General features: G+C 45.8%; 1 protein-coding gene across 1 annotated transcript; it reads right to left on the minus strand.

Annotated features, from left to right (window-relative positions):
• Positions 1-2,283: 2,283 nt before the first annotated feature.
• Positions 2,284-6,882, minus strand: LOC308326625 (ATP-binding cassette sub-family C member 10-like; the record flags this gene model as incomplete). Its single annotated transcript, XM_080779590.1, has 1 exon — positions 2,284-6,882. One exon carries the CDS (start codon positions 6,880-6,882, stop codon positions 2,284-2,286), a length of 4,599 nt encoding a protein of 1,532 aa, XP_080635716.1.
• Between the last annotated feature and the right edge of the window lie 4,987 nt (positions 6,883-11,869).

Genomic DNA, 11,869 nt, shown 5'->3' on the forward strand with positions numbered 1-11,869 from the left:
TTATTTGATATGGGGACGGGTGTCTTGAGACACATGAGAGCCTTGTGTGAACCGTGTGTTTGTTTCAGGTTGAAACTAAAGCGACAAGCCTGGGGGTGATTGTTGTTGAGGTATAAACGCACATTAGACTGAGATAATATTACACCATATTTACTAGCCAGGAACTACATTCTTTTTTTCCCTATTTATTAAAAATAAACTATGATTTGTGCAAATTAATGAAAGGGATCATTCAAAACTTTTACATTTTAAACGGACACATTTGCCTGATTTTTTTTAAATTACATTCAGAAGAAATGTCAGGCCCTGATACTCAGAAATGAGCATGTTCCCTGCAGGGGATAAATGACCTTCTTTTTGAGTCGTCTTGACATTTGTTTTCCACATTAGGTTTTCGCTACTTTCATGTAGTAGGTGCTTGGGTAAGCCAGTAGTAAAGAGGTCAGTGGGGTTGAGCCATCAGTTGGGGTAACACCTCAATTAGCAGGCTACGATTAGAGTTGGCCTTTGCCTCCGTCCCACTTTCTGTGACAGCCTGAGGGAAGTTGTTGAGAATGATCCGGCCAATATGCTCAATCTGCTCAAGCATGCAGAGTATTTCTTTTTCTTTTTTGCCTAGTTTACTTGGCTAAACATTATTATTTAGTCACTACCCTGTGCCCCCCCCCCCCCCCCCTCCCCGTGCACTTGAGCTGGATTTGTTGGCGGGATTTCGTGGGCCCCATCCCCCCCCACTGATTGTTTTATGTCATTTGTGGGATTGTTGCTTTGTATGTCCCATCTGCTATCCTGATACTGTGACCTCTGATCCCTCTACTTTTTCTTTTCTTTTTTTTTGCTTGGCGCGTCAGCCGGCAGCTGTGGCGTGTCCACCACGTGTTCACTTCAGGGAGTTACAAACGGGAAGAGTTGCAGGATTCTTCCTGCTGACTCCAACCTGGAATGCGTCACCGTCACAGGAACCTCCCGTTGGTTGGTTGGCGCTTAAGGAGCTGTGTCCACAGAAAGTGTGGTGTTGTATTTCCGCTTTAAATATACAAAACAAAATAGATGTGCAGTGTTTTCCAAAGAACATGTGCATTAGTGTGTAGTGTGTACTGGCATAGAGGGCAGGGAAGTTGTATGGTGGTTTACTCCTTAGTCTCGCCTGTTCCTCCATTTTGGTTGCTCGGTCTACAAAAGGGACATTGATGATTGATTAATAAGGGATGCACAGATTGGAATATTCTTCACTGATTGTTCCAATTCAGATTTCTTTCTAAAAGCTATACATTGATGCATTTGATGGTCAAAAGATAAAACATTTGTTACCTTTCTTTAATAGAAAAGTAAATACCGGTAGTTGTGTTCGATTGTTCATACAATAAAACATTGACTGTTAAAATAATTTGTAAATAACTTTGACATTTAATAATAAGGGCTGCAACTATTGATTATCGATTACTTTTTCAAATAAATTAGGGGAATTTCTCAACAAATCGATTAGCCACTTCAGCATCGTTTAGTACGAAAATAGTATAATAGCCAGACAAGCCAGTATATAATCTATTCTACAAGCTTGTAGCTATTTTAGAAAATGAGATGCACAAAATAGGAACTGCAATGTTTCCCCTATACTACTGTATGCATTTATCAGCAAAACAGGCAAGCAGTGTCCTCGTACTTCAACTGCTAATTGCTGAATAGTGCAACTTCAAGTGACTTTCAAATAATGCACAGAATGAGAGTTATATAGCTCAGTCTTATAATGCGTCGTGTTATGAAGCATAAGTACGTATGTTTCTTTTATGTAACGCCAGCAGAGATATAAATTATTATATCATATAATACTGTTTTGGTTTTGGTTGATCTTCTTAAGCTGGTCATTTTAAAAAGTACTTCTCAAATCAAAAGAGTGTGGGCAACCCTGCCCTAACGCATTCCCTTATCCAAACAACTACTGTATAAACACCTCCACATTGTCTGTGTGCCAAAGTGCATCCTGTGAAATGTGGAAATACAGCAAGCCTTAGCAGACATGCCCCGAATGTCTAAGGTGGAGAGAAGACAGAAAACTGCATGTAATTTTGATCATTTTGAATCATTCAAATGTGTCTGGTTGGTTAATAATAGCATTATTCTGTGGTGTGACAAACTAAGTATATAATTATTACATACTGCTTTACATCCACTTTAACTATGTAAAATGTGGAACAGGTCAAAAGTACAAGCATCTTCACTGAAAAACTGGTGAAATAAATAATACTTGAAAGCTTCTAAATGTCCTTATGTCTTCCCACTGTGTTACTCTCCTCTTCCATCAACTAGCCTGTGAAAGACAGAGTTGTTTATCTGGTACAGAGCAGAGGGTGTGTCAAATTCCACCACCTTCCCAGCTCTCATCACCAGCACCCTGTCAGAGTCCATGATTGTGTTGATTCTGTGAGCAATTGTGAGAACGGTCTTGTTTTGAAACCTTTGCTTGATTGTCTGCTGCAGTATTTTATCAGTCTTGTGATCCACACTGGCTGTGGCTTCATCAATGCATAGAACATTGGCCTGGGTCAGCAGAGCCCTGGCAAGACACAACAACTGTCTCTGGCCCACAGAGAATGTCTTCCCCTTCTCTCCTACCTCAGCAGCCAGACCACCCATCCTGTCGACCACATGACTGAGGTGACATTGATCCAAAACTTCCATTAGGCTCTGGTCTGTGTACTGCCCTCTGGGGTCCAAGTTCTCCCTCACGCTACCGCTGAACAGAAAGGGATCCTGAGGTATAATTGCCAACTTGGACCTGAGTTGAGCCAGGCCCACAGTGCTGATGTCCAGGTGATCCAGGAGAATCTGTCCCTGGTTCAGCTCCACCATCCGAAACAGAGCCAGGAATAGTGTGGATTTACCAGACCCTGTACGGCCTACAATCCCCACCTTCTCCCCCGGATGCACCACCAGGCTTAAACCATCCAGGGCATTGGGCAGAGCCTCTCTGTAGGCCACCACGACTCCACAGAACTCCAGCCTGCCTTGCTGAGGCCATGATGGCGGTACCTGTGGGTTCTGGTGCTGTGGCTCTGTGGCTAGGCTGCTGCAGTACTCCTCAATGCGTTCCACACTAACCAGATCCATCTCCGTCTGCGTGGAACTGAAGATGAGGCCAGACAGCAGGCCTGTGATTGACAAGGCATAGGACAGAGACAGACCCACCAGACCTGGGTCTATGGAGTCGTGCTGGATGACTGCGATCATGGAGATGCCGGTCACCACGGCGACTCCAATCATCTGCAAGCGGATGTCGAGCCACTGCATGGCGGCATTGGTAAGGAACAGGCATCGTTGGTTCTGCTCTAGACGCCTCAAATTCTCTTGCTCAAACATGGCTGAGCTTCGACTGGCCCGGATGGTACTCAACCCACTCAGTGTCTCAGAGAAGTGGGAGTAGATGGGTGATAGTGTGAGGCTGTAGAGACGCTTCAGCTCCCGGGAGGTCTGTCTGTAGAAGTTCTGTGTACGATAGTAAAGCAGACCCAGGGGGAGCAGAGCAACCAGGATCCAGGGAAGGCTGTAAGTCATCACAGCCAGCATTCCCAGTAGGCTAAAGATGTTGGCCAGCAGGATGTTAAGCACAAACGGCAGGCTGTCATCTATAGTGTACAGGTCTGAGGAGAAGCGGCTGAGAACCCGCCCCAGCGGGTTGGTGTCAAAGAACGTCATGGTGGCCTTAAAGACCTTGTCCAAAAGTCTGTTATGAATTACCGTCGCAGCGCACATGGCTCCGTGAGCAAAGAGGAAAGCACGGACAGCAGTGAACACAGTGTTGGCGATGGCGATGGAGCTGTACACTGTCAGATAGAATATCTCTGAGCTCATTATGGCTACAGGAGAGCTTGTCATAGAGGGCAATGGACACACTAGTGGCCCTCCAGGTGAAATGGGCAGCGGGTGTGGTGAGCTGTAGGCCACTGTAGAGGAGCCATCAATCCAGGAGGAACCGTTGTTCTTCAACTCAGAGATCCAATTGGACAGCCACCAGTCGGACATGTTCTTTGAGGCTTGCATGAGAAGCAGAGATATGAGAATGGAGAGGGTCAGCACTCTGCCCACAGCCACCCAGTAGGTCTGGTAAACCATCCACGCTAACCCGCCCACATGCTTCTGCTCCTCCCCTGATAGGTCAGATTCATCCTCTGCTAGCAGATCATTGGACATACCCAGCTCCTCCACCTGCTCGGTACTGTCTTTTTCTTTAGCCTTGCTGCCGTTCCTGTGCTTTGTAGGCACTTCCCCCACCATTGGCAGGACTTCTGCTGGTGTGCCCGTTTTAATGATGGTCCCGTTATCCATAAGGACCACCATTTCAGCTTTGTCCACAAACTCTATGCGGTGTGTGCAAAGGATTCTGGTCTTGTTCCTGAGTATTCCCATGATGCATTTCTGCATAAGGTGATGGCCAACATCATTGTCAACTGCTGCCAAGGGATCATCAAGGAGGTAAATGTCTTTATCCATATAAACGGCTCTGGCCAAGGCCAAGCGAGCCTTTTGCCCTCCACTCAGAGTCACACCGTTCTCACCTACTTCTGTCTTGTCTCCCTTTGGAAGAACGTTGAGGTCATCTGTGAGTGCACAGGCCTCAATCACAGTCTGATAAAACGTGGGGTTGTAGTTTCTTCCAAACAGGATGTTGTCCTGTACTGTTGCATGTTGGATCCAGGGCTCCTGAGAGGCCAGGCCAAAGCCGGCCTCTCTTTCCTCAACGTACACCATACCACCAAGCCTGTTGAGTTCCCCAGTGATGGCTGCCAGTAATGAGCTCTTCCCACAGCCAACCTTTCCCACCACAACCACAAGGGAGCCCTTGGTGATGTTGAGATTCAGACTGTGTAGCCGCAGACTCCCTTTAGTGACACAAGTCTCCATTTCTATATGTTGCTCTGTGTTATGATCTGTGCCATCAGAATCATGCCACGAGAAAGAGCCCTGACTCAGCAGGACAGATGTCTGAGGGTCTTCTGGACACACAGGACTGTAGTATGCACAGAGGTCCTGGTTGGCCAGCTTGAGGAACCGTTGTATTCGTTCCAGGGACACCTTGGCCTCCAGGATGCCGTTGATGACCCAGGGGAAATTGTTGAGTGGCAGGATCAACATGCCCACCAGAGTCAGGGTGGTGAATACCTTAGCTGCGGTCATTTGGCCTCCCAGCAGCACATATGTGACAATGGTGAGGATGGAGATAACTACAGGCAGGGCAGCCCAGGTGTAGACACACACGGCATCCAGGTACTTGATGGCTTTGAGATGGGACAGCTCTTGTTTGCGACAGTCTGCAACCTTCTGAGTAAAATGAGTTTCCCAGTTGTATAATTTTATTATGCGCATTCCAAAAAGGACCTCTGCCATCAGCTTAACGCGACTGTCCTTGTACCTGAGCATTTGTTTGTTGTTGTCAACGATACGGGAGGCGAGGATCTTGTTGAGTGGTATAAGCAGCAAGGCCACGCCGAGCCCTCCTAGGAAAGCCACGCCTACCTGCAGGTATAAGAGATAGAGGGCTATGGAAAACTGGAAGGGCAAACTCCACAGCTCATGGAATCTGTTGAAGAAGTTGACCACATTGTCCGTGTCGGTGCTTATGAAGTTGACCATCTCGCCAAGGGTGAAACCTGCCAATCCACTTCTGCTGACACGCAGGGCTTTCCCATAAATGGCCGACACAAGTGCAGCACGTGCGGACAATACCACCTTGGACACTTGAAAGGTGAAAATGTTTTGGAGGAAGGCCGAAAGTAGGGTGCTGGCAAAGAGTCCCAGGGCACACCAGGCGCCTTGGCTGACAGGGGCGCCCTCATTCTCCATAAAACCAATCAGGTTGCTGAGAAGCAGTGGACCTGCAAAGCCCAGCACGTCGCCTACAAGCTTCAGAAGGCCTAAGATGTAGTACCTCCCCCCGAAGGCTTTGTGCAGCACCCTTGCCAAAACTACCTCGCTGTCCATTTCTAACTCTGTGCTCTGCCATTTATCCTGCCTTCTGCACCGGGCTGCTGCATCCTGCTGGCTGGCCTCCCAGCAGTGGTAGAAGTGTTGCTGGATGACAGCAGTGCGCAGTTTCTGAGGGAGGTGATAGACGTCACTTTCTTTGTTCAGCTCCCCGCACTCCCCTCTCCGAAGGAGAGGATGCAGCCATAAGTACAGAAGCCCAGAGACGCAGCCGCTACCATCCTCAGCGACCATCTCACCTGTATCCTGATTAGAACCCCCTGGACTGAGGTCAGTGCCGTCACCGGTGTTGATGGACACAGTCGCCCTTCTGTCACCAATGCAGGGAAACATAAATACCAGGATGTAAACTGTGAGAGGGAATGTCCGACCCGAGGCAAGTATTACTCGTGCCATTTTGAGGGGTTCTTTGCTTAGATATGCCTCACTATGGTAATAAGCCATCAGGTTGATCACAAAGTTAGGAATGGTGAGAAGAACCAACAGTGATACAGTCAGAGGGCCTCTGGTTCCCCTGTGAATGGACCTCTGGAGGACTATCATGGTGCCAAAATGTACCAGCCAGGCCAAGATGGCACAGCCGTCAGCCAAGATATCTAGGTACATGTCATCTTGGTTGAGAAGAGCTGTCACTACTACATCACAGATGAAGAACAGTGTCACTAGCAGGGCTGACGCCACCCTAATCATCCAGCTACATGGAGTAGACCCCTGATGGAGTCTGTACCTTGGTATGCAAAGGTAATAGACACTGAGGATTGCCATGGCAGCATGAGGCAGGGCTCCCAGGATGAGCTTGTTAAAACAAGGGCTTATGGTTCCATTCTCCCAAACAGAGAACGGGTTCTGGGCATCTGTATGACAGATGCCAGAGATCAACTCTGCTGGGGCAAAATCACCCATGTTGTCTCCTCTATACTCACTTCATTCTTGGAACAACAACCTCTTTTGTTTCTTTCAATATGTATAAATTAATAATTTGGTTCATGTCATGGGGGTATGTCTGGTGCTTTACACTCACCAAGAGGTTAGAGATTCTGATGATGCTATTTATAATTTGATGATGTAATTCAATGATGTCATTGCAAGGCAACTCTCACTAGATAATTAATACAAGATGACACCGATCAGCGTCTTAGATTCCCAATGCATTTTAGTTTGCAGATCAAACTTTAACACCCTATGTAGTAAGTATAAGTAGTGTATATATTTACAAGCCAAGTAATGAAACTGGTGCTTTGACTAAATGCAAGATAGCGAATGCATGCGTGAGGCAATAACAATGATGTCCTAAGTTGTGTTAATGGTGGTTGCCACTTGCCAGGCAATTCAACTGCTCAATCAAACTGTTCTTTTCTGCTCACGCTGAAAAACTTCCACACCGACAGGCTAGCATAGGTTGTTGTTGGTGTGTGTGTGTGTGTGTGTGTGTGTGACTTAACCATTGTCTTGTGAGTGCATGTACTCTGACTGGCTGATCTGCTGAAAATCAGACGCTTTCAATCATCGACGCATTGCTCTGTGCATCTATATGATATTATCTAGTACAGACTTGAGGCTGTAACCGTAACTACAGATAGTCCCACTAAGATTTTAAATGATGCAAGAGAAGGGACCACTTAACTGTATAATAGTCACTGTAGCACACTGAGTGCTTCTAAACGATCCACAGCAGTGTGTTCCTTCTTACCGACACTATTGATGAGATCGTTCTGTGATTAAACTGTCTGTGCTTACTAACCACACACACACACACACACACACATACGTATGAACAACAACAGTGTTTCTGGTTGTGTTGATGGAAATGTGTTTAATATTATGGAACAGCGTTTAATATTATATAATGTAACCAGTAAGACGCCCTGAGGGCAAGAAGCGACCTTGCCCTGCTTTGTGCAGTGCTGTGCACGCATCCGCCTGGGTGGCGGCAGACTGCTGGATCAACATATGGAATGAATTCTGTACTGGCCATATATGGAGCGTATCTTGAGTGTACAGGGTTTGTCCGATCAACATTATGGAAGTACAGGAAGGACGGGTGGCACAGAAAACACTCCTTGGGGTAAAAAACAGCCATAGCCACTTGCCCGAATGTGCCCAAAATGTGCTGACCTCATCACATTTGTCATGACGTCTATGTCCGTTTTTAGCCCAAGGCGTGTTTTTTTGTGCAAAATGAATGCATGGAATGGATTCAGAATAATGAAACCCCCCTAGTATGTCACATGCTACTTAAAGTTTGACATTTTTGCCCTATATAGGATGTTAACACAATCGGTGCCGAGATTCCTTCAAAATAGAAGCTCTGGGGTGCCGTAAAGACATGGTGGCTTTTACTCTGAACCCCCCTACTATATACCAAATTTCCCATTTTAAACAAAAGAAGCCTGTTGGCTGCCGGACTAATATTATGCAGATCTGGGTGATGATCCAGTCTTCTCCAGGCATGTATGGTTATCCAGGGTTAGATGAGGTCAGCGTCATGATCTTCATATATGGAGATAGCCATATATGGTGGCAGGATGTCACGAGGCCTGACCATATGGAGGCGTGATGTCACGAGGTGTCACCATATATGGTGGCAGGATGTCACGAGGCCTGACCATATGGAGGCGTTATATATATATATATATATATATATATATATATATATATATATATATGGTCACGCCTCGTGACATCATGCCTCCATATATGGTCACGAGGCGTGACCATATATGGAGGCATGATGTCACGAGGCGTGACCATAAATGGAGGCATGACTAACTGACGGGAGATGCAGGTTTTCATTGTCAATGCAACCTACGGTCGCAATAATAATATTACACCGTTGATGCAGCTTTCTCTTTCTGGCAGAGACCTCCAAGTGGTATGTGCTATGCCACTTTACAAAACCAGCTGCCAAGTCTGTCATCAATGTCCAAGCTAGTCCACTAGTCCAGCTTACTCTCCCATTGGCTGACGTCGCTGTGCTAGTCCAGTTGGCTTTCTCGTGTGTGTGTGTGGGGCACACATGCGAGTATGTGTGCCACACACACATGTGTGCTTGCTTGTCTATGCATGCATAAAACAGTGTAGACTGATTGAAAGGGTGACCTCTCCCTGTAAGAACTGAAGGAGCGGATGTCCTTCAACCTTTCCTCCAGCCAACCTACATGTGACATGACCGATCAGAGGAGCAGAGAGATGGCAGCGCCTCTGTCAAGTCAATTAATCACCCACATTCTGCCCATTGTGCCTAAAATATTAATTTGGCATGTATATAGACGGCCTTCTCTCAGATCCTTTGTCTTTCGGTTGTGTGCTCCTGCGTTTGTGTGTCATACATTGGAAAATGGAGAGATACTGTAATCCTTTTCTTGAGAATGAGCAGCCTCACCTCCTCCGAATGTATCGACAATTTGACAGACTTTGAATTGCCAGCCAGTGTTCGTAACTTTCCATTATGAACATCGATTGAAATGTAAATGGCACAAGGATAAAGTCAGACATTATGGCTTAATAAATGATAACCCGAAAACTCCTTTGGACTTCTTTCCATTGTGGTCCTATGTATTCAACTCGTCAGCATAACAAAATAACACAATAATACATGTTATCAACAAATATAGAGCACTAGGAGAAAAAGGAAAACGGCAGCAGAGAATGACGCCTCCTTTCTATGGTTATTTTATTTGCATTTACCTCTCCTTGTGGTCTCCAGTCCTGATAGATGGTTTTTCTAGGCCACTTTTGAAAGAAACCAGTGGATGGTGTCTGGGCATTCCACAACATATCAACCATATCAATCAATGTTCAGTATTCTTGCTTAGTTGGATGATGCTAAGCTTAAACGGTTGTATTTTTCTCTCTCTCTGTTGACAGAGCAGTCTACATTTGACAGACAGGACGATGGAAGAACTGCAGGACGTACAGCTAACCGAAATCAAGCCCCTGCTGACCAACAAGGTGAGGGTTTTTGTCTTTGGGGACTGTGGCCTCCTGCTGAGCTGGCAGAAATGCAAACATGTGTGCAGCTGTACACGGTAATTAGCAGTTGTATTTGTGGGGCACACAATTAAAACTGAATATGCACCTGGCAAATGCTTATGCAGGGCGTGCACACTCCTCGGCTCCATTCATCAAAGTGAATAATGCATAATGTCTGTATAACTGTCAAAGTGAAGAGGAGAGTGAGTCAAAAATCACACCCGTGTGAAGTCATCATCATCACCTTTATTTATACTCGGAAATACAGTTGAGGCCCACATTATAAATCATGATAAATTACAAAGGAACTTTATACAGAACAACCATCAGTAAAATAAATCAATTGAAACAGGAGCAATCACGGTGAGCATTCCTTTGAACTGACCGTTTGATGGCAGGGAGCTCAGTTTTAAAGAGTTTTGGAGTTCATTCCACGAAGTTGGGCCATTGACAGTATATATATGTATGCCAGGGACAGACATAGCTGTCTACTCAAAAATCAGGAGGCTGCAGACCGATTTAAGGCAAGAGCCACAGAAGCGTGGTGGATGGACATGGAAAATTAATTAAGGGAGAGATCAAAGAAAAGCTGGAATAAAAAAAAAATATATATATATACTGTATCTAGGAACATGACAATTTCTAGTGAAGGACAGTGTTTTACAAATGAAAGACTGCAGGCTGGATGGATCGACAGACTTAAGAAAGAAAAGGTGGGCACGGTGGTCTCCCTCACAGCTAGAAGGTCCTGTGTTCGATTCCCCGCTGTGGGTGCTGGGGTTGTGTTCTCTCCTCCGCGTCATCAGTGCCCATACACATGGCAGAGGAAGTGTAGCGACCAGGATTACATTTGATAATCGACACTGGAGAAAAAGAATGGTTGCAAAATTGTGGGATAGAAATTATTTTTTTTAAAGAAGAAAAAAAAAGAAACCTCCCTTCCAATAGTACATTACAGTTCTCTTCAACTGTCCTCTCTCCCATGGTCAATTTCTGCAGCTCAGCTCTCTCAACCTCCCGTTCTCCTGGGGGGGGGGGGGGGGGGACTGCATCACTGTTGAGTGGTGCCGGTGGTGGACAGAGTACATGTCACCAAGTTGATTGATTGACTGGTTCTGTAAAGACTCCTGAGTGGTCATCGGGACAGAGTGCCATAATATAAAAACCCATCTGAATGAATGATGCCAGAGAGCTGACCTCTCACTCCACCTAGTGGCCAGCTCATTAAAAAGACATCACAAGTAGAGACATGAGGACAGACGGGGAAAAGGACAGCAGAGACGATAAGAGCAGTAGGGCAGTGTCTGTCCGAATGGAAATTGAGTTCCTCCATGATCCAAGAAATAATTGAAAACAAAAGTTTAGATGAAAATGTTTGGTGCCTATAGCATCTTATGCTGCATTTTCACATGGCAGCCCAGCATTAGTTGCCAAAATATTGGGACAAAAACGGCAAAAGAAGTGTAATTGTTAAACATGTACAACATTTCAACTTCCTGAAGGTCACTATATAAACGGCGGGCGTAGTGGTCCGGGCACCTAGGCGGCTAAGGGGTTCGAATCCCATTCACGACGACATTTGCTGCATGTCACTCCCCCATCTCTCTCTCTCTCCCCATTTCCTGTCAGTCGACTGTATTCTTAAATTAAAGAAATAATTAGATATATGAGCCAGGGAAGGGGAAAGGGGGCATGCAGCTGCTTTCTGTTTGTTGTTTCTTGTCAGGGGACGGGGGGGACGGGGGTGAGACAATTTAGAGTTTTTTATTTTATTTAGACAGACGTGTAAGGCTGAGCTCCAGCCGGAATCAAACTAGGAATGTTGCAATTTTGCCATAGTGTCACAGTTGAGACTTTAACTTCTGGAACCAAACGTACCCTGAAAAACCTCAAGAGAACAACCAATTGGACAGACTAG

The sequence above is a fragment of the Protomyctophum bolini genome (assembly GCF_963924005.1).
Source record: "Protomyctophum bolini genome assembly, chromosome: 2".
NCBI classification, from domain to species: domain Eukaryota; kingdom Metazoa; phylum Chordata; class Actinopteri; order Myctophiformes; family Myctophidae; genus Protomyctophum; species Protomyctophum bolini.